This window comes from Pyrgilauda ruficollis, unplaced genomic scaffold (assembly GCF_017590135.1).
Source record: "Pyrgilauda ruficollis isolate IOZ18807 unplaced genomic scaffold, ASM1759013v1 scaffold23, whole genome shotgun sequence".
Classification (NCBI taxonomy): domain Eukaryota; kingdom Metazoa; phylum Chordata; class Aves; order Passeriformes; family Passeridae; genus Pyrgilauda; species Pyrgilauda ruficollis.
This window is the reverse complement of record NW_024522539.1, coordinates 9,784,093-9,811,279: the sequence shown is the minus strand read 5'-3', so window position 1 is coordinate 9,811,279 and position 27,187 is coordinate 9,784,093. Positions and strand designations below refer to the sequence as shown.

The window sequence follows — 27,187 nt, the reverse complement described above, 5'->3', positions numbered from 1 at the left end:
TAATTAACAGCTATAGTAAAGCCAGAGTATTAAAGAATTGCATTTGCTTAACATTCTAAGCAAAGTTGATTAGATAATTACAGTATTTCTGTACCATTGTCCCCTCTCACTAGGCTGCAGGCTGACAGGGAACATTCGTCATCTGGATGAAGCCAGAACACCAGGGATGGCATTCAGCCAGAACATTTGGCAATAGACATGTATTTCTTTGCTTGTATTCAGATTTACAAAGAAGCAATGCTGCATGATGGAAACAGACTCATTTTACCAAGTGTGAAAAAGGCATTGGGCTCAAAAGCTTGCTTAGTAGGTAAGCATGTACAGGAACGAAATGAAGAACCTTGGTTCTCACACAGATCACTATCAAAGTCTACACAAGAGTGAAATATTTACCCAAGCAACAAGAACAGAGAGGAGCATGATTAATTTGGAAGTGCAAAGTACTCTGCATCAGAATGCTGGGTGAAATCTCACTACAGCTGCAAGTAATGTGCTCCTGTATCGCTGCCAGGTTGCCATCGTCTCCATTGTAAGCCATCCACACTGTGGGAGACAGGACTGCACAGTGAATCTGCACAAAAGAGAAAAATAAATTTCAATGGGAAATCTTAACAACTCCCACAGAACAAAGGGAAACATGAGAACAGAGTTCCAACAGCAGAAGAATAGCTTTGACAGCAAATTTTAAGGATGAATGACTGAAATATATATATATGTGACTGGGTATCTCAATACTTCTGAGAAGTGCACCCAGCTTGAGATTTTATGGGAAAGGGGACATGATACAGCAGTAAATAGATCTTCAAACCTCAGAGGAAAGTTCCACCTATAAAGTAAAGTAAGAGGTAGGGGGCAAATGAAATATGAAATTGCAAAGGTGTTAAGTAGAACCTGGGAATGCAGGTAAGCCAGAGATCTCATTAGTTGCATGTCCACAGGTTATACTTAGGGAACTTGAATTTAATCATAGCAGTCTTGAAAGGCTTTCACCATCTGATAGAGTATTTTGCAAAGATTGCAGTAATTCTGCAGAATGGTCAACTGACTGAACCAGACTGAAAACTATCAAGCATGGTAGGACCAAGACTGTTGGGTCCAATTTTTTTCTATTTATCATTTGCAAGATAAATCAGCCAAAGAAAATATAGGGAACAAAAATACAACAAAGAGAAGAATACTACTGCATTCTGCTACTCTGGGGATGTTGTTAAAGAAAGTTTAAGATAAATAGTGCCAAACTGCAACGTTACTAGAATAAAACTTGACCTGGCTCCTACAGCATAAATACAGTGTTGAAAAAGGAATCATCTGAATCAAAAACATGTAACAGCAGGTAAGCAGTTCTTGAATAAAGCAGGTAAGTTCTTTCAGCCATATGAACTAGTGGGTAAGAATATGTGACAGGCTTATTTTAAGAGATTCATTTAGTGACTCAATTACAATCTTGGCTCAGCTATCCAAGTCCAAGCACACATATTGCAACATTACATCCCCCTTGCTGACTGGTGTCAGCTGTCCAATTTCAGGAGTTGCCACCCCCTATGCTACTCTGTTAATTGCTTCAGTCTTTCCTACTGACACTGGAAGGAGGAGGGCTGAGGAACACTTTTGACTAGGAGCTGTTGATTCTTGGGCTAAGGATCATCTTGCACCTTAAACTTTACTCACCAGGGAATAATTGCTGCTATTTTGAGGTAAATCTTCCCTCTTGGCCTCTACTGCTGATCTTCATTAAGCATAACTTAAAATCTCCTTGGTAGCTCTGGAGCTCTCTGGAGTTGTCACTGCAACAAGACACACAGTAAATATTAGGTGAGCAAGGATTTAACTGAACCTTTACCTACCTTCACATTGTCACACACATTTCAGTTTTGGTCCCTGAAGTTGTTCAGTATGACGCAACTGAAACAGCAAGACAAGAGCAGTCAGTCAAGTAGAAGGTCCCTCCTCATCAGTGTGGGCCCAGCTTCTAAATTTAATATGTAGGATCAGTAAATACTTCACTCTGGATTGAAACCACTGAGCTTTTAAACACAGGGAATTTGTTAAAAGCTGTGGAAATTCACAGTAAGACTTATGTACACAACACTGAACAAAGCAACAGAAATGTGTTACAAAAAGTTACATCTTAGAATTTTAAAAGCAGTTTGCACATCGTCACTAACTGTGGCATTTGTGGGAGCAACTACAGAGAAGCTTTTGAACCCACCTCAGATGGAATATGTGGAAAAGTTCCATTTGGTCCACAGCAAAGAGGTGATGGGCCCTCAGCTGCTGTCTGAATGGCCAGGGATGTCCTGGATTGCTGGATGTTTACTTGTACAGATCAAATCTGTAAGCTGGGTCGGCTTCTGAACTTGCCCAATGATTGAATCAATCTGATGTATTGGTTTAAACACTCAAACATCTTGCACAGGACTAAATATGCTTCTTTTTTACCTTGTGGAACTTGGGAAAATGTTTAAGCTAACCAGAAACAGCCACTCATTGGGAAAAAAAAAAAAAAAAAGGAAAAAAGCCTCCACTTGGGGCTTAGAGGACAACTAGTAAAAACTTTCCTTTGCAGACAAGGCCACAGCTATTTCCTCAGCTAAGAGCTCGGAATTTGGCCCTTGAACTTAACCACTGGCCATGTTTGTTTAGGCACCAGTGGTCTCTCATGGCCTCAGTTTGCTCCCACTGATGATGACAAACCCCACCTCACTAAAGAGGAAGTGGGGTTGGATTTATGGGCAACATGAAAGCCACCAAGAAATTCAGAAGTGCCTGTGAAAGTCCCAAGGCACAACCCAGGCCTGTGTACCAAGAGCTGAAATGCCTTCTGCCTGGCCAGTTGTCCTGATATATAAACAGGCAGGACACTTTTGTAAAGGAAGTTAAGCACATTTTTCTTCAGATTCTGTACTATTTTCTTCTTAAACAAAAGATTGTCAAACTGAACTGTGATATTCAACTCCAAAAGACCAAATAAGCAACCTTCACAAATAAGCAGTTAAATGTTACACATGAAAGGCATACAGAACATCCTTGAGAGAACAGTCAGGCTTTCTTCTTCAAATGTCACACAACAATAGCAAGCAAAACCTTTTTGCTTAGAACTCCCATATTACTGTGGCTATGAATTGCTGGCCCATAACTATTAATTGCAACAAGTGTGATTTAATCACCCTCTGCATAACCAGCAGCAAAAGCCTCTGCTCATCATAGGATCATTGGAAATGAAATGCCACCCCAAGGAAAGGAAAAAGTCCAGGAAAAAAGATACATTTTGCAATTCTCTATAAAATGTGAGCAGGCATTTAAAATAGGAGATTTCTAAGCATCAGGAGGGCAAAATACCACACCTTCAGTTTACCCTGATAACACAGTAATTAAGAAACACCTAGAGAATAGGGTCATTCTAACTTAAGATACCTTACTTACGCCCAGTATGAGCTATTTTTGGCTGTATCAAAGGGAAGAATAATTGAAACATGATTTGTTATGGTAATTTAATGAAACCATGCAAGCATATTTGCTTTTGTTGTGGGAACACAAACAGAAGGTTACAGGAGGTCCTTCAAAATGGAAAAGTCAATTAAAATACTAACTTCAAACATCTCTCATTACGCTCCGAAGGAATTTTGAAAACCATTTAAAAATGACCACAAGTTACAGTAGCTTGGTTTTAGATAAACACTGCATGCTAAATTGAATATAAAAATAGGTTCTATTTAATAAATTTATTTCTAGTGCACTATAAACATTTATGAAAGTGTTATTACAAGGTTAAAGAAAAGTCTGCAGTAATATTTCAAGTAACTTGATAAAATTTGTTCGTGTAACATTGATCACGAAATGGACACAGTAGAAAGGATTTTCCTGAATCATCACACTTTATTTAAACATCAAGTTAATTTTTTCCTTCAAAAGAGGACTGCTGGTATTGGTTCAAGTTAGAGTGGGCTAATTAAAAAACACTATCTTGCTGAGACTGGGTATCCCACACCATTATTCTCCAAGCATTTGTTGCAGCATTTTCCTACATTTGAATCTGATGTTGCATTGAGTTGTGGGACAGCTCAATTCGATTTGTCAAGAGTTGAGGAATGAAGTATGCTCTGGGTTTGTTATCTGCTGGCCTCTACTGTAAACTTTTGTGTTGCTTTTTGTACTGAGAGTCTTGCCACTGCCACTAGAAATGTCTCTCTGAGAAGTAACATTTTCATCTGCAGGAGAAAATGACCTGATGTGAAGAAACTCTTCACAGTACACAGTCTGTGCTTGAACATTAGTATTGGCTTTTTGTTGAGGATACAAGAGAGGCATTTCACCACAATCCAAATACATGCTTCCATCCCCAGAACTCCATTCACTACTGCTTCCTTCATCTCTTTCTGGAGGGTCTTTAAAATCAAATTCTTGACTTCTCTTAGACTTAGTTTTCCATTTTCCACATGATTTGATACATTTATCCTCCTTCAAGCCTGTTCTTCCATTCTTGCTCTTAAGCATATGATGAGTTGGCCCAGAGCTGCTGTGGCCATTTGTAACCCTGGGTATTTGCCTATTTTGTAGTGCTCCCTGACCAGCAGAGGGAGGAGCATCACCATTGCTCACAGCACACAACGGTCCTTTGTCTATATTTGCAATGGGGCCATATCTTCCATCTTCATTTGGGTAACATTCTGGTAGAACACCTCTAGATGCACCATCCAGATTTTGAGAATTATTCCTGCTCTGAATATTTGAAGTCACTGTTTCACAAAGCAGATGTTGAGTTTTGGTCTGCATTCCATCAAACTGCTGTCTCAAATCACGTGGAACACGCTTCTGGACAACTTTATCAGTGGCTTTTTCAGTACTGCTTTCACTACATGATTTGCTTTCCATATGGTGTGACCTAGTCCGAAGCACACAATCTCTCTTGGAGCACTCACCTCCAGGATCAGAATTTAAACGCAGAGCTAGGAGAGAAGGGAAAGAGATAGATAATTAAAGAGAATGTTAATACTGGAAGAAAAGCATTTTCATTACTACATGCATTAAATCAGTATGCTCAAGAAGAGCAGGACCACAGAATCCAGCTCACCTGGGCAGGCAGATTTGTGCTGGGGAATGTGCCGAAGAGGCGTTTCCAGTCCTTTAGCCATCATAGCAAGTTTACTGGCAGCATCCATTATTTTCTTTTCAGCTCTGTCAAGAATTGCAGAACATGGGGGGGAAAAAAACCAGAACCAAAAATAAGTTTAAGGGTAATTCAACTCTACATTTTACTTCAAGGCAATGTTACTGAGAGTCAGAGAATACTGACAGGACAGTGTGCCAGGCAGCTCAGCAGTGACCTGGTGCCAACACGCACACCCTGGCAAGACTTCAGGCCAGGCACTGTTTGCTCCAAGGTGGACAAACACCAGACTGAAATCTACACACCTATTGCACAGCCAACAGTGATTTCCAAACATACTTGAACTTACCCTTCATGTTTGCCATTATCAGTGAGCAGCTGTTGAAGGCATGTCAAGTAGTATTTGCGCATTTTCCGTGCTGTCTCTTGGCGCTCTCTTAAAACCTCTACTTTAATCATCTCAGCAGCTCTCTCCTTACTTTCGCGGATATAACAAAGCATATCACCTACAAACACACTTCATTAGTACCAGTTTTCCCCCAGAGTGGGGAAGAAGCCAACACCACAAACTGGGATTGTCTAGCAGACCTGGAACAAGTCAGCAAAGACATGGATTCACCTGCCAACATTCCACCAAATCCTCGTGCCAGCTGTTGCCTACTGGATGAATGCCAGGGCAAATCACAGCAGGTCAGTATGAAGCATCAGAAAGGAATTCAGTTGTCTGATTCTGCATCTTAAGCAGGCACAGGGATTTGGGAGGAATGTTGGCTGGTAAAAATATGGTCTAGAAACTTTTCAATGGCCATGCAGAAATTTGGGGACCTGCTGCAGTCAGGTAAGACCCGGTGCTACACTTAATCCTTTCTCCTCAAACAGAAGGTTGCTGACTAGGCCAGAAGGCAGGATACAGCATAAGAGAAAAGCACATTTTCTCTCAGCACAAGCTGCAGGCTAGGTAGATTTTTTTTTCTGGAGAAACAAGATCAGTTCTCAAAATACACTTTACCACTTTAAAAGACATACTACAGTACAACAAAGGAAGGAAGGTAAAACAAGGCTTTGCTCATCACAATTGCATGTTGAATTTAGGGTGACAATTCCATTTCTCACAGTCACTCTAGTAAGATGGAAAATTTATTTCTCATGTGATTTGGTTGTCAGATTCCTGTCCAAGCTGGCTGAAGGAAGAAGCAAAGTAATTTATTTTCCTCCACTAAATCTTTAACTAAGACTTTAGTACTTACACTTAATCTTGCTCAAAGCTTTGATGTAGTGAGCACGCATTTCTTCCAGACCTTTCACAGAGTCAGAGGATGCACAAGGTTCTGAGATGCCTTCCCTTGACAATGACCTGAAATGCATACACATCACACTGCACAAAAAAAGCAACTTATGTATTCCCAAAATAAGAAATCATCTTGTTTAGTTTTGTAAATACCTTGGTGGTGATCCCTGGTCTTTCAGTTTAGTCTTCATGTCGGAATTTTGTGCAATTAGAGCTCCTGGAACCATCTCATTTTCTATTAAAAAGAAAAAAAAAAAGCTGAACCATAATTCACTGCATTTCTCTAAATTCAAGTTCAAGAGATGCTTATGTAATAACTGCTGCTTCTGGTACAAGACAATGTCACAAAGCATCATTAGTTGCAGTACAGCTGTTGCAGTAATAAGCAGACAGGAATCAATCCCAACACACTTCAGTGAAGTCTGAATATAGGAATCATCTCACACAGTAATTAAATAAGTTTAAAGCCTTCATACGCCATTACTAACACTAAACTGAAATATCAAGTGTACTTGGAAAGAAAGGACAGGATAAAAAAATAACAAGGGTGGTTTTGACAAACACGGAAAAAGAATTATTAATTTGTGGGTTAGCAACTGTGCCTTCAAGATATAAAGATACAAGACAAAACTTGGTAGGTTTTGTAGGTTTATTGTGGTGAGGGTTTTTTGTTTGTTTTGAGATTGATAACTGAAACCCCAGTATCCAGTATCTTTCAATGAAAATTGGAAGATCCTACAGATGAGAGAATCAAAGTTGTCTTTAGGAGACAAACAATCCTAGCCTTGGATTTGCTCTGACTTAGCTTCATATTCCTTCACAGCAAGCTGAAGATGTTTGTGGGCCATCTCCAGCTCTCTTTTCAAGTCCTGGCACACAGCCTCTCTTTTTTCAAGCTCCTGGCAGCAGCATTTGCAGCACAAATCTTCCTGAGACCCAAAGTTCCTTTTTGTACATTTCTGACTTGCAACAGTAATTGCTAAAAGTTATACATCAACATGGGACCAAAAAAAAAAACAATCAAGCCCAACCTATTTTCAATGTTCTACTTAGTCCTCTTCTCACTGGAAAGTGTGTAATATTTTAGCCCAATTAAACTAACCACAAGAGGCTGGTACCCTGTTCCAGAAGGTGCAGCAGCACCTCTCAACTCATACAGCCCTCACAGCCTCAATGCACTTCCGTCACTGATGATCTGAGTTCTTCAGTCAGCAAAAAGACTTGCAGGTTAAATGCTTTTAAATGTTTTTAGTATTTTTTTTTTTAAATAACAACATCCAAGCAGGGTCTTTTGAAGTCAGCTGAAGGAAACTGTCCCAGCTGGAAAGCCTCACACATGTCTGAGCCTGGTTAAGGGATACACAAAGACTGGGCTCCTTCCAGGCCAGCGCTGGCTGCTCCCCACAGCCAGGCCAGGGCGCTCTAGAGACAGGAGCACTGCAGTGCTGGTATTGTTCTGTCTTAATAGACCTCCTCATGCTGGTGTTGAAGGAATTCAAGCCACACTACAGGCACAGAGCCAAAAACTCTCTTGGGTTTTGGTGCTTTATGTTTTTCAGTTGCACAAGAACTCAAACTAAACACAAGCCCCAGGGACATGTGTCCCTCCCATGAAGCTTTTCCCATCTACACTGTCTCCAGTTTTGCCATAGTACACGTGACAGCCTTGGGAAGAGCTACAATGCCAAAGTACATACTAGGCACAGGGAGTGGGGGGAAAGGGAAGAAGGGGAAAAACAAAAAGAGAGAGAAACACCACCCAGGGATTCACACTTTTTTCAGCTACATTCTTGACCAAAAGAACCAGAGAAGATTACCATGCCAGGTCAAGCAAGTTCTCGACACAATAGTATCTTTTACATGAATGCAGAATTCCTTGTCTTGTGTAATGCCAAGAGCAAGCAGTACAATTCAATCTTCAAAGCTCCAATCTAGTGTTACCCATTTACAAACACAGTTTAGACCATACCCTGCATATCATGGCCAACACTGCCTTGCATGTGAACTGCTATATACTCCAAAGGTTTTGCTGCTACCAACTCCCAAAGAATGCACACACCTCTAGCAGATGAGACAGCTATTTCTTTCCTCCTGAAGAATGGCTATAAAAAGCAGCAAGCTACTAGCATTTGATAAAATGAAACCTCAAAGCCCAGCATTAAATCAGTAAACTGGAGACCAGTACCATTTGTTGCAGTTTGTGACTTTAACTTAGCTTATGCAGTATTAAACAACCTTACAGACAGAAGAACTGTATCTTCCTCTATCACCCAAATATTTACTAATTAACTAACTTTGCATTGGGGTCATCAATAGGACATTGTATATTATCAAATTGAGCTTGTTAGTAGCAGTCTTTAATATTCAATCTGCCAGATTAAGATCCAACTCAATACCTTTGTCTGTTCCAGCTTCCTGCAAGGGTGTCTGTCTTCTCAGCCTCCTTTGTGCTTCTGCTTGGTGTCCAACATTGCACACAGGGGGTCTTGCCACGTCCCCAGTGTTTCCTGCACCACGTTGTGGGTAAGGGTATGATTCTTTATTTGCATTACTCACTAGCTCTTCATATTTCTGCAATTGAAACACACTTCCTGAAAACACAACACAGCAAAAAGTGTTCCACACCACAACCAATCCTGGTCACCAAGTAGCTTTAGTAATTTTAACACAGGTACTTTAAACTTGCAGTAGAACCACAGATTACAAGTCAAATAGAGAAGAAAACATCTATTCTATGATATAGAAGTTGTATTTAGCATAAATCATTGCAACAGCAGTGCCTGAATATCTTGAGTATTATTTGGAAATGTCAGTAGCCCTTAACATTGCAGAACTATACCCTGTCTTTGAACTGTTGAGGATAACTTGCTTTTTAAAGAGAAAAGACATTACTAGGAAATTAAAAAGACTTCACTAGATAAGGTGGTCCAAGCCAACCAATGTTTTGAGATTCAAAGGCATATTAAGCAGTTTACCAAGAGACATTTCATTTCCACTACAGAAGGTGCATAAGGCACAGGAAAAAATTATTCTCTTTATCATCGTGGATATGACTTGTGACATGAAAACCTTTAAGACTCACTTACTGAACAGAAATACATTAACATTAAAGAAATGGTAACATGCCATCTTCTCTTGAAAAACAAGAATTTTCTCTGTCCTATTCTCAGATAATTCCCCAGCTACTAACTGCTGGGTAACAATGGCATTTCCGGTGGGATGCTCCCCACAATAAAAAAAGAATTACAAGCATAAGCACTGCAAGAAGAGGAATCTGCTAAAACAACAGAAACAAGGGCTTTGGGACACAATTTGACTCAGCCCCAAACTCCTCTAGAAGAGGGTAAGACATCTTTCCTCATTTGGGCAGGCACACTGAAAAAGATTTCCTCGAGGCACAATAAAATAGGCAAGACTCTTATTCCCAAAACAGAGCTGACTGACAAACTGACCTACTGCAGGCCATTTGTAAAAAGGATTTTTAATTCTGCAAGGTTTTCATCTTTATTTGTATAAAGAGGAGGGAAAAAAAGCGTAACATGATCCATAATCACTGTCCAACCACCACTGCAAACTGGATTTTGCAGCTACGCAAAAATCTGAGGTGGGTTCTCTCATTACAGCCCCTCAAAGAGATTACAAGGAGCCTTTAACAGACTCCCAACCTCAAGCAGGTGGATTCATCTCCTTAATTTACAAGTCTTTGCACAAATGACATTCCTAACCTGACCTTCTCTTCTTTAAGGACTGAAGATGTCAAAGCTACATCCTTTTCCTTCTCACTTGTTAATGGTAGATTTAGCCTCCTTTTAGTTTTAGAGTACACTTATCAATGAACACAAATGTTCAATTTCCTATTTTTTTACTATTACATGGATATTTCATGGGAAAAAACAGGCCTGACTGACTTCTCAAATACTTTTTCTGATTGGCAGTTTCAACGTACAGAAATATTACCTCTTTCCATTCTCTCTCTTTCTTTTCCAGAATTGTGCACACCGTGTTTCTATAGGCCTTTTGTAAACAAGCCTTCAGTTTGTCTTTGTCTTGACTGGTTAATTGAACATGAGAGTCAAAACAGTTGTCCTTCCAAGAATGTTTACTCTGGGTGCACTTGACCAGTTCTTCATGAATTTCACTCAACAAATACTCCAGCTCAACCAGAGTCTTCTCCTCATGCCGCTTCATTTCATCCTGCAGTCTCTTGGCTTCCTGAGCCTCCCATTCTCGCTGCTTTTGGTTTAGTAACATCTTGATTTCTGCCTCTTTCTGAATGGAGAGATCATTCTTCTGCTTTGCAAAGTCCTCCTTTGCTGTTGCAAGGACCTCTTTAATTCTGTTTCTGTGATCATCTAAGAATGATTGGTAGTCTCTCTCATTTTGTTCTTGTATCTGCAGAATTTCTTCTTGCTTTTCTTTGTTCCACTGCACACGGGCTTTTGCTAGTTCTGCTTTGACAGCTGCAGGGATTTCCTCGTTCTTTAGCTCCAGTTCCCTCCTCAGAGAAATTATCTTTTCTTCAAGTTCTTTAACTCTTAGTCCAGGTGTCTCTGTACTTTCATATTCTTTCTTCCATTTCTCCTCAGCAGCTGAGAGAACCAGGGCTAACTGGCAAATAAACAACATAGTCATTAGAAATATATACACACATTCACAGATACACAAAATGTAACTCTGAAACATTAAAAATCTTTTGGAGATATTTTCAATTTATTTAATAAAAATTAAACCTATATAGGCAAAAAAAAAAGGGTGTGGAGCAGAGTACCCAACAAACATCTTTCCTTAGTGACTCCCTGTGCCTGTGTCTACAATCATTCCTCAGTAACAGATGGGATTTGGAAGACTTCACTGTTTATCAACACACATATAGCTATATAGCACATATATTTTGGGCTACCTGCTCTGCTGTAGTCTTTTGATGTTCCTTTTCCCATTTTTCTTGTTCTGTCTTTAGATTTAGTTTGTACTCTTGCAGCCACTTGGCACGAGCTTGGGCTAAAGCTGCATCTACCTTTAAACAGATAAAAAACCTGCTTCAGTAGGTAGGTAGGTACACTGAATACATTTTTATTATTACTTTCATGTAACAGTGCAAGAACAGATTTCAGTTTGGATTGCCTATGTTTACAGAAATTAAAAGAATCAGACCAGCAGCATTTCCTGCAAAAATTATGCCAAAATTAAAAATACTAAATTTATTTTTAACAAAATTATATAAAATCTAAGTCAGTGTTGCTCAGTTCTGTTCAAAACTCCTGCAAAACTTGTTTAACAGTGTGAAAAACAAATCATATGCTACAGTTTTTTCAGAACTTTAAGAACTTTATTTCTAATATAGCAAATATCAATACTAAACTTAATAGGAAGTTAGTGAAGGAGTCCACTTTCTTTTTTTTTTTAAGGTGACTTAAGTGGACACAGCAGTTTCACAGACTCCAGGCAGACAGAACAATTATTTGTTACCTGGCTGGAAAGATTTTTACAGTATTTATTTTCCATTTCTAATTCAAATTCTTTTAAGGCCTCTTCAGAGGCTGCATTTTCTTTCAGAGACTTCTGGATCTGCAGCCTCTGGTCTTGAACAGCCCCTTCTAATTCTTTTGCTGAAGCTTCATCCACAACTTGGTCAGTTTGGCAGCTGCAGTCATTACATTCAGCTACAGTTCTTCTCACTTCTTCCAGCCTACTTTGCCATTCTCTTTCTAATTTGGCAAAGACTTGTTCGTTATTCTAAGAAAAAAAATATTTTTAAAGAAAATCTCCTCAGTGTCTAAATAAACAGATTTCACTGGTGTTTAGCAAATGAAACACTGTTTACATCAATGATCCTCCTTAACAGGAGGAGAACAAAACCATGTATAGAAGAGAGAGTTGGGTGACTCATCAGAGCTTTCCCCTATGGGATAGGATACACAAAGGATTTCTACATGACACCCAAGTGAAACAACAGAAAGCATAACCCTCACTCTAGCACCAGGGTGGAAAACTCCAGCATGTTACCAGCTGTGACATCCAGGGTGTTCTGTTCGATACTTTGCAACATATAGGTTTTGGGTTTCTTTAAAAATATGAAACGTGTAATACCTAATGACTTCTTCAGAGGCTTTTAAAATGACAAATCCTTAACAGCCACTTCCAATGACAGAATAACAGCACACAAATCTAAAGATCTGTTTCTGAAAATAAACAGCAAAACAACAACAAGAAATTGAAATTCCCTGATCTAAGTTTCACACCTCCTTTTCTTCCTTTTCCCAGTGAACTTTGGCTAATGCAACTTCTTCTTGAACTTGCTGGTTTTTCTCTTCCAGCCACTGCTTCTTTGCTGCTATCATGGACCTGATGTGTTCCTCTTCAAGCTCAGTCCTCAGAAGTTTAAGGGAGAGTTCCTTTTCTTCTAGTAGCTGTTTCTTGAGCTAGACCAAAAATAAATAAATGAAGTATTCTCTTAGGCACAACTGCTCTGGTACAAAACTATGAGAATGTATGAGACACGTTATAAACCCTGTAGAGGCTGTGCACTGACCTTCTAGATAACACCTAGACGAGAAATTTAACTCACAAAAAAGGTGTTTTAAGATATTATATCAGAGGTTATTATAGGCTATTGCTGTCAAGTAAGTTTTTGTATCAAGTATCTTTACTCCCATCATACTTTGAGCTGCACCTCTTGCTTACCCAGACAATTGATCTGCTACAGTCATTGCACACTAATATCTTCAGAAAAGCAAAGTTTTTAATCAAATCAATCTGAATTCATTACTACTTTAAAAAAACACAGCATTTTTAGATCAGTTTTATACAGGGAGAAGTAAACTTGTATCATCATTCAGGGTTTCTGAAAGTGTCTTATGAATGTAAAAGCTCATACTGCTGACTAAGCATCCTCAGAAATCAGATTTATGGAAGTTCACTACATGAAAACAGTTATTGGAAAGAGTTACTTGTACAGTATTTCAAAGCCCAGAACACAAGACCAGCTTAATTTAAAAACCACTAAGTCCTGTGTATGAGCTTTCTGATTCAGCTGCATCTCTCCCAAGTAGGTTCCGCAAACATGTACGAAATTAATTACACTTCTTAATGTTACATCTTGAAAACAGAGTGGAATTATGTGGTTTATAGGCAATTCCATTTGTACCTTCTCTTCCTTCAGCTGCTGCTCTTGTTGAAATTTCTGTCTTAAAGTAGTTTCCAAGGCATCCTTCTCCCGACAAACTCCAATGTAACACTCCTTCACTGCCGTAATCTCTTTGTTCAGCTCCTCTATGTTATCCCTTCAAAGGACAGATGACTTATTATCAATTGGCCTCAGAGGACAGCAAGCAGCTTTAAAATAAGTGTAACTAGCAGTGAAGGTCAGACAAGAAACATGAAAGTTTCAGTAGGAATGAAAATAATGCTAAGTCTTACTTTAACTGTGAGATTGTATCTTCAGAAGTTTGAAGAAGCAGCTGCTTTTCCATAGCAAACCTCTCCATCAGCTCCTTCTCAAAATGTGCTTTGGTGTCCTCATGATGTTGCTGATAAGTTCTTTCACACCTACAATTCCAAGAAAGGAAAAATAACTACCTGTTTTCAGCTACCTAGGTTTAAGTTTTCTGTAAGAAAATACCTTTTAAAATTGACCTCCTCTTGTACCTGATAGGTGGAACGAGATTATGTGTGCAGGATGAAAATCCACAAATTAAACTAAACTAAATTAACACGCTTACCTGTCAATGGCTTCTTGCTTATCATGATCAAACTCCTGAACCATCTTTCTCATCTGACAACAGAGGTCTTGATTTAAGCTTTTCAGTTTTTCCTCATTTTTCTTCAGTTCTTCAATAGTTGAAGCATGGGCCTGGACAAACAAGGGTCAAGTAATATGGGGTTGTAAGAACCTTTTCTAATCACAGATTTTTAGCATGGGGTGGGGGTTTTTTGTGACTTTTTTCTTTCCTGTAGTGGTAAGCAGCATCTCTGTCTTACCTCAACTTCCTGCAGCAAAGCTTCATTAGCCTTTTTGAGTCTCAGAACTTCTTCCTTTAGATTATCAGAAGCATCCTTCAAATTTGTGACAGGCTAAAAATAAATAAAATTAAGACTATATCTTTCAATACATAAATGATTTAGCAGTTAATGCTTAAAAAAAATTCAGAGTTGTCAAATAAAAATTGTACTTAAAAAATAAAAAACACAGGAAATGATTGCACTGCAAGATCACAGAATTAATGCTATTCTAGATGAATTCTTAAAACTCAGTATCATGAAGCTTTGCAGAAGCACACACTCAGTGCTCTGTTTGCAAGCTGAATGACAACAGTCATCCAACAGAGAGCACACTTCCCACATACATTGTATTCTATCCCCCATCCAGGTCTCCGTGCACAGATACTGCAAGTCTGATCAATCCACAGAGGGAAGGCAATAATGGGGTGAAGAGAGATGCAATATCAAGGAGATTCCTTATTGATCAAATTACCTGTCAAGGCCCTCTGAAGGCAATCTGTTAAATGCTCTGATTGTATAATCTAACGGTACTATCAGCTCTCTTGCAGAAATTACAAGGTCCTTTTGGCTAAAGAAAACCATCTTTTTCCAATTAAATTTACTTCTAACATAAGTAGGTCAGACACTAGGCACTCTCAAGCATCTAAGTCATCATTTTAGGACTCACTTAATAATGCATAGGCTGCCCAGGCTCTGCTTCACTTGTTTTCTTTTCAAACCAAGATACCAAACCAGAGTTGCTATGAATACTCAACTATGCATAATTTTTTTATCTCTTCTCATAAGAAGTTTTGGTTTTCTTCACCAAAAACCAGAATACTCGACTTTTAAAGAAGTGTAAAAGGACAAACCTCTGAATCTCTTGATGCTTTTTCTGCTTTCAACTGCTTGTATTCCTCTAGTGTCTTCTGGCAATCCTTAAGACTATTTTGTAGTTGAGTAATCTGGTTTCTCTTCATTTTATTACTGCTCAATAAACGTTCCAGCTCAGCTTTTAATTCTACTATAATTTCATCTTTAGAGAGTTCTTTATCCACGTCTCTGTTCTGTATTGCACTATCAGGAAAGACATAACCATTCAGTATTTAAAAGACAAAAATCATGTAGCTCAAAGTCTGTGGTAGCAAAGAGAAGAGTAACTAATGCTACCAGAAATACCGGGATGTCTAAGATGTAATAGTAAAAACCCTAAGAGGATATGAATATCAAAGCTTTTCCATCAAGTTGCAATTAACTTACAGAAAACTTGTTAATTCAGCTGTTTCCTCAAAAGATTCATCCTCACCCTATGTGGAGAGTTTTGAAGTAACTCAACTAGTTGATGTAAAAGACAGCTTTAGCTTTAAGCAACTATGTGGAGCTTTGAGCAAGAAAAGTATCCATGAATATAATTCAACAGTTAAAGGAACAGCAATATAGTCCCTACAAAATCTGAAGACTTATTAAATAGCAACCAAGATTTATTAATTAGGCAACCAATTTATGGTATTAGTACAGTTTCTGTTTCTCAGATTACCTGCCAATACAAGCAGTATTTCAAATATCTATCAAAAACTTATGTGTAGATCCAGTAGAGCCCACTTTTTACAAATAACTTGCATAATTTCTTAAGGATTTAGAATTTTTCTTTCAACAAGAATTACTCAATACCTGCAGAATTTTGGCTTCTTCCCTGTCATTTTTTTAATTCCCAGTTCTACATAGGAATCACCCAGGCTCATAGGTTGCTCTCCACCTGCATCATTCAAAAACACTCCAAGTTTGGCAGCAGATTCATACAAAGCTATTTCTTCTTTCAGTTCCATTAACTCTTCCTGAAAGGAGGAAACAGAAAAAAAAAATTACACTGACCAGAGAGACTCCAAGCCAACATATCAGGCCCATGATAACTCTACCAAAGAAAATAAACACATGGAGCTCTTCCTTCTAAATATAGTCATATTTAGCCACATTTAGTTGAATTGTCTAGCATTAACTTACTTAAATTTTTTATTTCTGATACCTCTAGCAAAGCATATATTAAAACTAAAAATTTGTTTAAATATACAAGCAATATTCCTTATTGTTCTCATTAGTCCATCCATGAAGTATTATTTCTTTTGCTCTTCTGCATTCCTGCTGTCCTTGTATAGCAAAATGGATGACAACAGAAAAGCACATACCTGGAGAAACAGCTATTACTCTAGTACTTAGTAGGATTCACAGTTTCCAAGACAACAGATTTAAATCAAATATATGAATTGGAAACACAGACTTCCACTGATGCTTTACAGAGAACTTTGTAGCATTCCCTTTTGCTGACAAAAGATAAAATTCAGAACATGGTATCTCCTCATTAAATTACAAGACTCCAAGCACACAGAATTTACATTCAAATTTTTTCCAAAAGCAGGTTGGACAGAAGTATGAGATCAGATTTGTGCCAATACAATTGCCCCACTGTGTTTTAATTGGAGGGGAGGGAGGAAGTCCAACATGCAACACTGGGAGAGGAAGTAGTCAAAGATTATGTACTTGTTTCCTCCAAAAATTTAAAGTGTTTCAACCACAAACTTCTTAGTTACAATGCCTCTCCCCACACCCATCAAATGAAAACATTTTATTCAAACAAAATATTCAATAAAATGAACCTGCAAAGCCTTGTTCATGTTGTTGCTTATAATCTGTGCAGACTGAGCTTGTTGCAACTGAAACCGTAACTGATTTGTCTCCTGCATTGAGCCTATTGTAGGAAAGAAAAGGGAGAAAAAGAGCAAGTGATAAATATGCAAGAAAGTCTATGCAATCTGAAGAAAAAAATCTCTGTTAAAAATAGTGTTGATTCTGGCAATAGGCATTACTGTTTCTATTTCCTTGAGCTCACTAACAGCTACTAAATACATTACTATCAAAGGACTTCAACGTGTGAAGGTAGGCAAAAGTCAAACACACAAACTGCAAAACATTTCACAATCTATTTCTATGATACAGGTTTCTAAGAATCAGCCTCCAGCTCCTAAAACAATTCTCACTAGGACTTGAATTTAGAATGGCAATTCAAGTCAAGCACCTTAATACAAAATTAAATAACTTGCATCCAAATCCTGTTGTTTAGTATGCAACAAGGTTTACACATATGCAGCACAAAATACATATGAAAACACTTTAATCACTGTTGTTTGAGGATTGGAGATGATGTTTATTTCTATTTGGTTTTTACATCTTAGTCTAGAATGAACTTTCAGTCTGACTAATCCACTGCATAGGAAACAGTCTAGAACACAATCAGCTTGACATTGATTCCACTTCCACAGAAACATCAATATGCAATTTCATATTTAGAAAAAATGAAGATATTTCTGCAAGGAAAGGTAATAGTATGAGTAAAAGGCTGACCTGTTTGCAGTAAATTTGCACATTGCTTTTGGCTTTCTTCTAGGCTTCTTGTCAGTCGATTAATTATTTCAGTTTTTTCACATTTGGTTTCTTCCAGCATTTTTTCAAGTTGCTTAACGTGCTCTCCTAGATTTTTGCAAAGCTCTTTCTAGGAAGAGAGTATTTTTACTCGTTTTACATCTAGAACTGTTTCAGATACAGAAAAATTCAATATATACAGGATAAAAGAGAAAAATAATCAATCAGATACCTAGAGGGGTAGAGGAGAGTTAAATCAATCACAGATCAAACACTGTCCTTGGCTGACAAGTGACCTCCCACAGCATCAAAGTTCAGTTTTCACTGGGAGGCAGTAATTGTACTCATACATAAACATACATGGATGAGAATCATTTCATATTTCCTAGAGCAGTTACTTTTCAGCACATCAGATTATCTCCTGTAATTAATCACATACACTTAGTCTATTGCAGAAAAAAATCAAGCCTTCACATCATATCAAGCCAGTCAGTTTATTTTAACTAGACTTAAGCCAAGCCAGCAAGTGCCAATACCCTGTAAAAGAGGAACTGTAGTTTCTTTTTCACAGGATATACAAAGTAGACATTTATAAGGCATTACTTAAGTTACCTACACAGACCTGGGAGGCACAGTGCTTTGTATCTACATCTTTTGACTTTTCTATCTTCTCTCAAAAAACAGATCTCCCTCTTTCAATACCCCAAAAATGCTACCATATATTTTACAGTAGAGACAAACTTGTAAAAGCTTTGTTGTGGTACTAACAGACAAAAATTCAGCAGTGCATTTTGTTTAGAAGCAAGTACCAGTTATCTTTCCAAGTATACAACCCACCTATTTCTATATGTTGAGACAAGACTTAAGAGAAATTTATTTTCTTTATGTGAAATAAGAGGAAAATTTATTAAGACCTGCCTGGAATACACTGCTTGAATATTTCTAATAGTGGAATGGATTCTGATGATATAGCAAGTGGAATAATTTCAGTAAGCTCTACAACCATGTAATACAATCTATATCAAACTCCATCTTAAAGACAGCCTTTTACACCTCCTCTACTCCTAAATCCTTACTTCTAAAATAAGGTCACTGTTGAGTGGTTAGTCATCCTTTAGCATTTTGAGAACAAATCTTGGCAACAGACTGTTCAATAAAACTTTCTCCTGTTTTTTTCTTGCAAGAACATCACATTATTTCTTAATTAGTCCTTTTCTTTCCCAGAGTTATTTGCAGACTCCTTCAAAAAGACAGTGCACAGAAGGAAAGCTCAGGAGAGCAACTAAGACAATGAATTCCTGCCTCCTCTGCATCTGCTGTGTACAAACTCACAATTTGAACTTACAACTGCCTGTAGATGTTTATGAAAACATACCACATAGGCCTCATAATGTTGAGACTTTCCATTTTCTAAGCAGCTTCCAGAAGGAGTTATTAGAATTGTAGGTCAAGAAACGCAGTCTGGGAAACATGGGGAGCCCTACAGTGTCTCCAGTACAGTACTCAGCATCCCAAAATAATTTCTCACCTGCTCTCGGAGTGCAGATTGTGTAGTATCAAGTTTCTGCTCTAATGACAATACTTGCTGTTCATACTTCTGCTTGAGTGCAGAAATAATGGCCTCGTGTTGCTCTCTGGCTCGCTGGAGGGCATCTGATCTCTGAAGTTCTAACAGCTGCTTTTGCATGCTTTCCATGGCCACCTCTGCCACTTTGGATTGCTTCAGAATCTGTAGGAACAGTATGACAGTAGCTCCTAGTTACATACATTTCACTGTTGCTCCAAGATTCTGTATTTCTTTTGTGCAAAAGTTGCCACAAGTCCTCAGATGATGCCTGTATATTTACACACAGTATTTTCAACCAATGAATCCTATCCATCCATCATGTATTTAGTTTTTGTAATAATCATGACCAGCATTTCAAGAGACTAGCACTTCTGTTTAATGCAAATGCACCACACATTGAACTGTAGAGGTCTTCCACAATAAACAGTCTAAAAATATTTACAGTACCTGCTCCTCATTGGTAGTAAGAGTCTGAATTTGAGTTTCAAGGGCCTTGATTTGGGCTTCAAGATGCATTTCCCGTTCCCTTCCATTCTGATACAGTTTCTGAGACTCATGAAGACTAAGAGCCAAACCATCCTTTTCATCTGAAGAAAGAGACATCATTGTGTGAGAACCGTGGCCAGCCACCCAAGAGCTTCATGAAACACAACTGTTCACTACCTGCTCTACAGAAACATTCACTCTGGTTGTACTGTGGAAAACAACAGAAGACTGAACAAAACCATTCAGTCTCCATCCAGCAACCACTGTGTGCTCCTGGCAGCAGGGAGCACTCCAATACACTGTTTCCAGGAGGGTCCTGAAAGTACAAGCCCCATCCTGGCAGCAGGAGGACCTGACATCCTCCCTTACACCCTTTAAAGGGAGAGTCCTCTGGAGGAACAGCCAAGACACAGCCAAATGGTTGACAGTTCAACTTTTCTCTATCCTTTGCATTTCAAAAACCATAGTCTTATTTCTCTAAGTTTAGTATTTTTTTTTGTCTGTTCCTATAAGAAATGGGAAACTAAGACAATCAGGTTTTGTAATTTTTGAAAGAGATTTTCTCTACATACAGTCTATGAAATGGCCTGTTAAACTAGACACCACCAAAAAAAAATATTTTTCATAGATGTCCACTTCTATTGGGGTTTGAGTGTTTTGGTGTTGACTTTTTTTCCCCCCCTCCCCCCGGCTTTGAAAAGACTACTTTGGCAGACTTCTCACTTTTCTGTACATTTGTGATGCCTGACACATTTGGACTCTGGAAACAACAGTAGTCTTGAAAATGCAGTAAAAGTTAAGACAGTTATGCAGTCAGGCACCAATCCAGAGATTTTCACTTAGAACAATGTTTGGGGGAAGAAGTTTAGGCACATATTGTCCCAAATCAAGTTTATAATTATGATAAATACCTTCAAAGACACTTTTCTAAATCAATCTCAGAATTTAAAAGTTGCTAGATATGAATAAAATCTAAGAATTAGCACAAAATATTTTACCTTTGACCATTGAAAGCTGATGATTCAAATACCTAATCTGCTGTGCACTCTTCTCTAGCTTTTCATTAAGTTCTTCCAGTTGTCTTTCCCTTGCTTTATTTAGAACTTGAAGTTGAAGAATCTGCATGTTTTCTGAAGAATCTGCCAAATTTCAAACAGCATGCAGAGAAGTCAGCACAGATACCAAGAAAGTCATCACTGTAATCCCTGCTCCAAAATATTTTTTTATAGTGCTAAGTTCATTGCTGGTGCACAAAATCTATTTTTTATCCACATTTGATTTGCATCACACAAATTGCTCTGGCAGCAATGGCTGAAGGATTGTGTGCAAAGTACAATTCCAACCTTACAGCAAGCTCAGATAAAAGTTTCCTGCTGTGAACTCACAAACTTGTGGCCACTACAAGTTTACAACAAGTCTAACAAAGTAGTTCTGTCATTTGAAGTGTACCTAACAGAAAAGCCCAATGTGGCATCACTCAGAGTGCACTTCCTAAGGTACAGTGGGTCATTATTTTCAATATTATGAAAGGACACAAAGTGTCAACAAGGTTTGACATCAAGCCATCAGATACATTTTTTCAGTTTCATCAATCAAAACTACATTTTCAATGCCCAAAACTCATATAGCCTCAGCAAAAAGAGATCATTTCTAGATATAAAAGATTCTGTACTTCAACATACTTTTAGTTGTCCTCTTACTGAAAAATTACTGAAATCAACATGTTCACTGATTTCCAGTGAACTTTTTACACCAGTTTATTTTAATTCTAAGCGCCAAACACTTACTTTCATCATTGCCCAAGAATTCATGTTGCAAACCTTCAAACACTTCATTTCTTCTGTTTCCTTCTTGGATTCCTGGAATATTTTGATGAATGCCATTTTGGTATGGTTTATAAGTCACTTTGTAAGATTCTGGTGACTGGCCATTGACAACATCAGATGCAACAAACTGCTGTTGTGACAACATACACATAAGAAGAAATACATTAAAACTACGACTATACTCTTGCTCAGTGAAAATATCTTTCATTTTACAGGTTGACATTACGAAGAGTTCTAGTAGCTCTTCATTTTCAGGCTCCAATCCAGCACACCATTTAAGCATGATAGAATTCTTCATGAAAAGTTCCACCTTAGAAAAGCAGTGAAGTATTAACTTAAATAGAATAAGCACACAATTAATTGAATCACATTCATTCTGCCTCATGGAATTCTACCAAGGCAACAGGAGAAAGAACAAAAATCATAACCTGAAAATATGAAAATTTACTTACTAATGTTTCATTTTTTAAAATAGGCTACAGAAGCCTCCCATCACTGTTTCAAATGTTTGGAAGAGACTCAAGACATTTAGAAATATTACTATCAATAGCTCAAGTCTTGTGAAAATTTTCCAAGAGACAGAAAAATGTGTCAGCTTCTAAAATACCTTAAGATGTTCCTTTGGATCATCTGAAAAATTTAGTATTTTATTTTGCTGATTGTTAAATTCTGGTTTATGGCCATTTGGATAAGGCCTGAAGTTTTCAGGAAGATGATACATATTGTTCTCTTGGTAGCAGCTTGGAGAGTTAAACCCATCTCTACCAAGATACACATCAACGTGACCATCTTGGCCATCCTGGCCACAGTAATCTTCTTTAACATCATATAAATGTTTCTTCTCTTCATCATTATGTAGGCCATTCCAATTCTTCCCATGTTTTTCAACATGATCAGTTTGCTGGTCACACAAGAATTGTTCAGGGTACAGATTTTGTCCTTGTTCATAGCCCTATGAATGGATATGAGGTTTAGAATTGCTCTCTCAAAACTCAGATTTCACCCCACCCTCTTTTTTCCTGAGGTTACCAGCCCTCAAATTAGAAATACTTCAAATGAATACCAAAACACATCACCTACACGGATTTCTCTAATTAATTTAAACAGTATTTAGCATGTTATTATGAACAAGCAGCAATTACATTCCTGCTCATACAAGCTTACATTTGGAGGATCACTGATCAATGGATGATCATTCCACCTTCCATCAAGCTTCCCAGGCTCACGTGACCTAGAGAGACACAAGCAGCTTAACTATGCACTAATAACTTCAAGGAAAAAACAAACCTTTTTTTTTAAATTAAGGCATATCTAGTTTACTGCAAATTGCACTACAGCTCCCCTTTTACTTGGATTACTTTTACACACCTCATCAACTCAGACTTTGCTTTATTCTTGAAAGCACAACATAAATAATAAAAAGATGTTGCCAAATGCCTTACTGCTCCTCAGTCTCCTGAATGCTACAGTCTGAGTAACTGGAGAGCTGGTCTCCACTGTCCTCCAGCATATCATGGGGAAGGTCTGTCAACAATTGTTGCAACTGAAATAGAACAAACAACATTCATTATATGCTCTTCAGGAAAATTAATACAAGTTCAGCCCAAAACCACTGGCAAAGTAGGCCACTTGCACAAAATCCTGGTTTTCTTCCTCCAAGGAAGAATTCACAACACTGGAATTCACAAAGAGACTTGTACCACAGAATGCTTACTAGACTAGACTACCAACCAAAGCATTTTTCTGCGAAATTCTTGTTAAGAGAAGAGCTGCACCAGAAAGAGGTAAGGGAAATGCCATCTAGCAGACATGTCCCAGGACAGACTAATTTCAAAGAATCATCTGCAAATTGATGATGCCAGAATTTCTCCTCTCTGAACTCCAGGCTAGAGAGGCAGTAGGCATTCAAAACCTGCTCTTTCTGAGAAGCCTGGATAGAAATCCACTTAAGAACTTGCCAGCCAGTATCACTACCTTCAAGAAGTCATCACTGCAATGATTAGTGCTCTGCTCTGGACCAAGCAACTGGACACAAACAAACAACTAAAACCCACCCCAACTTCACTTCTTATGCTTTTCAAGAGCGGCACAGTCTGCACCCTCTTTGCTCCTACCAGACTACATAAACCTTTTTCTTTTTTTTTATGTGCTTAAAAGACAGGAAGAAGCTAAACTCACAAGCCTTCAGATTAAATTACTTAATTATTTTTCACCTCTTGTTCTCTTGCATAATCTTCTTGGTCATAGTCTTCATCTTCATGTTGAGTTTGTAGAGCTCCACTATCAAAGTCAAGGGACATTGTTTTCTAATATTGATTTTGCGTATCCAGCAAAACCTACCACAGGACAGGAAAACATCACACCTGAGTAAAATACATGAGGAATCAAAAAGCACCACCCTCATCACCTGAATTACTTAGCATGAAAATACAATTCTTGAAACAGTCATTGCACAGTATTTGTTTCTCATATATCCAAGCCTACTCACTTGCAAAAATTTAGCACTTAAAACAAGTATTTGGGTTTTTCATAGGCTGACATAATATAACTTCTGAAGTTCACTTACAACCAGACATTATTTTCTGCAAGTTCCAGTAATGTACAGTGTACACATGATGTGATACATGATAGTTATGTCCACTTTTGCATCTTGCTTGGTAGTCTTCTAGGGAATAATTACATTTTGTATTAAAAACTGAAAGTATGCTGTATAACAGCCCCAAAACGAAAAATAGGAAAAGTATCCCAAAAATCTGAAAAGGATCACATGAGTTGCAGATTTCACAGCTTAACAGAGTCTTGACTCCCAAGGAACTGTGTACACTGAGCAGTGTGCTCACAGAAAGCTGCTGTTTGTGAGTGCTGGTCCAGGTTTGGTTACAAGATAAGTTACTCCCTGTTGAAGGGAAACTTGTTGGCACACAGGTGTAGCACGTACTGAAGTCCTCACTTGGTATAACGTAACACTACAAGAGCATTAATTCCAAGTTTAAAGTCACTTCGTCACGTTTAAAGGACCCTCTTTCACACTGCTGTTCAAGGACGCTCTAACAGGGCTGGCAGGAGGCCCCACAACGCAGCCGCTGTCTCTGCGCACCCCCCGTGACCCCTCTCACACGAGGCTCCCGCTTCCCCCACACCGCACCGGCTGAACACGACCACCGGCCCTGTCCCCCTTCCTTAGAGCCCTCCGCAGCCCCGGCAGCGAAGGCAGCCGCTGGAGAGTGCGCAGCCGCCAGAGCCGCGACCGGCCCCGGGAGCCGGACCTGGACGGGCCGGGGGCAGCTCCAGGGGCACGGGGCGAGCTCGGCGCCGCCACCTCAGTCCGCTCCGACGGCGGCGCGGGGCGATGCTGCCGTTATTCAGCGCACCTCCCGCGGGGCCCCCAGGGCCGCAGACGGCGGCAAAGCGCGGCCCGAGCAGCGAAACCCACCTGAGGCGCCCTGGCCACCCGCCCTCACAGCCACCACCGGGACGGGCCCGCCGCTCTTCCGCATCACAGCCGGCCCGCGCCCGCCGCGCTGATTGACAGCCCCGGGAACCAACCCGCGGCCAGAACCGCCCAGAGCCACCCTGACTGACAGCCCTGGTCACCAATCAGCGGCCAGGGCCCGCCCAGCAGCGCGGGAGGGCAGGCCCTCCCCCACTGATTGTTTGAAAGCAGGCGCGCATGGTCGCGGGAACGTGCCTGGCGAGCTGATTGGCTGAGCTGGCCACTAATGGCAACGAGAGTTTCGTGGAGGGGCGGGGTCTCCGCGGGCGGGCAGCGGCGCCATCTCGCAGCGGGACGTGGCGGTCACCTGGCAACGCGCGGCCGCGGGGTGACGTCACGGGGCCGCGAGCCGCGCCTCGCGGCAGTGTCACGATGGCGCTGAGGGCATGCGCGGTCACCGCTCCTGCCCGAGCCCTTCCCCAGGCAGCCTTCGCTTGGCTGCTCGGGATCCGCTCTGCTTCCCGACCTCATTCTCTTAAAAAAATTAAAACCTCCTCAGAAGGAGCAGATTGATTGCGCGGAGTCGTGGGCAGGAAGCAATTTTGACGGAGAGTTGGATCCGTTTGTAACACCCCCACCTGGTGCCTCGCCCTCAGCCCCGACAGCGGGAAAGGACCGCGGGGCACAGACGTTTGGGTCATTGTTAGAGGATTTTTATTGATGGGAGCAAACAGTTCATGTGTTTCAGTGAAATTTATACAAGTTTGAAAAGGAACGAACAAGCTGTGTCTAGTAAATGCGTGACATAATAGGCAAAATCAGCCAGTTTTCCCAGAGTAACCATCGAACAGAGGTTAATCAATTCTCATAATAATTACAGGAATTAAATTATTCAAACAAGAACAAAAAGGGTTTAAATGTGTCTGACAATTCATACGGAGTTTCTCAAGAACAATATTTAGGAAACTTTCCAAAATTCAAACAACTATTTTTCTTTTTAGCATGATTATTCCTAAGATTTCCACGGAGGAGCTGACAGTGTATTTTACGTGAGACAGCTGGGCCACAAAGCAGCATTAATAGCTTAAATGAAGGCATGTAAATGCTAGAAACCAAAAACTGAGAATGAATGTAGTTTATTCTAGGAAAATGCATGGATGTGTTGTGTTTGATTTTTATCTGTAATTAGTTGGATTATCTGCTTTCTCCCACATCAAAAGATTTTGATATACTTTTTCTATTGCTCTAGCACACAGTTAGCTCCCTTTCCTTCCTTTTTACTTCACAGTTCTGCTTCAGACACATAAAAAATATGCAGGAGCATCAGAACAAAGATCCAGGTCTTTTAAACGTTTTACATTGGTAATATTCAAAGAGAGAGACACTGCATTATACTGTGATATATATCACACACTGGCTCTGGCTGATCTTATTCACTGCTTAAGTGAAAACTGATGAAGTGAAAAAAGTCCCCGAGTCAGCATCTTGACTGGCAAAGTCAAGAAACTTTGATCTCATACTATCACAGCTTCAAATGCTTTTATTTAAGTCCTGAGTAACTTTGATTTGTACTAAAAATAGAGGTGGAGTTCTGCACATTTTCCTTCTATGACCTATCACAAAACTCAGCTTTGATGCAAAAATCAAAACAGCAGGTCTTTCTCTCTTGACATGCCACAGAAGTAGCTGGGCTTGCTTCCTTGCTTGCTCCATGGTCATATCAAACACATTCTGAAGTTGGACAAGATGTGAGAACAGAAAGGATATTCTGCAGGGGGTTGATATCCCAGTTACTGCTTCTTGCTGTGGCACAAAGCTCCAGCATGAGCTCTTGCTGGAGGCCTTCACAGGTGAGCACCTTGCTTAGGATAGAATGGGCATGAGTTTGGGCTGCTAGCCCTGAAGGCTCAGGGTATCAAAAATGCCAGACTATTAGCAAGGAAATCAACTACTAATGTTTTAAACCTTCTCACTGCTTCAGTATATGTAATTGAATAGTTTAATCATATTATTGTCAAAGAATGAAATGTATTTTTGTGGCTATTAGCTGAGGATAAAAATAAAAGTGTTTTCTAGTAGGTTCTAAGCG

General features: G+C 39.4%; 1 protein-coding gene across 3 annotated transcripts; it reads right to left on the bottom strand.

Annotated features, from left to right (window-relative positions):
* Window positions 1-3,609: 3,609 nt before the first annotated feature.
* CEP152 (centrosomal protein 152) lies at window positions 3,610-25,159 on the bottom strand. Of its 3 annotated transcripts, XM_041469317.1 has the most exons (26): window positions 25,099-25,159; window positions 23,879-24,001; window positions 23,108-23,208; window positions 22,830-22,896; window positions 21,627-21,795; window positions 20,838-20,978; window positions 19,801-19,940; window positions 19,315-19,515; window positions 17,769-17,916; window positions 17,024-17,115; window positions 16,044-16,207; window positions 15,245-15,449; window positions 14,373-14,465; window positions 14,114-14,244; window positions 13,812-13,940; window positions 13,540-13,675; window positions 12,635-12,814; window positions 11,862-12,128; window positions 11,296-11,409; window positions 10,353-11,003; window positions 8,792-8,966; window positions 6,549-6,630; window positions 6,355-6,461; window positions 5,457-5,613; window positions 5,072-5,175; window positions 3,610-4,946 (listed from the first exon to the last, which is right to left on the bottom strand). In XM_041469317.1, the coding sequence occupies exons 2-26, from the start codon at window positions 23,963-23,965 to the stop codon at window positions 4,075-4,077; spliced, it is 4,713 nt and encodes a 1,570-aa protein (XP_041325251.1). In that variant the 5' UTR covers window positions 23,966-24,001; window positions 25,099-25,159; the 3' UTR covers window positions 3,610-4,074. The 3 variants fall into 3 exon arrangements, with proteins under 3 accessions (XP_041325251.1, XP_041325252.1, XP_041325253.1); XM_041469318.1 differs by lacking the exon at window positions 11,862-12,128; XM_041469319.1 differs by lacking the exons at window positions 11,296-11,409; window positions 11,862-12,128.
* Between the last annotated feature and the right edge of the window lie 2,028 nt (window positions 25,160-27,187).

Coding starts and splice junctions, on each gene's coding strand:
- CEP152 (XM_041469317.1), bottom strand. CDS start 23,965: ATGTCCCTTGACTTTGATAGTGGAGCTCTACAAACTCAACATGAAGAT. Junction 13,941..14,113: donor AAGCAAGAAGCCATTGACAG/GTAAGCGTGTTA, acceptor TTGGAATTGTAG/GTGTGAAAGAACTTATCAGC. Junction 5,176..5,456: donor GATAATGGCAAACATGAAGG/GTAAGTTCAAGT, acceptor AATTCTTGACAG/AGCTGAAAAGAAAATAATGG.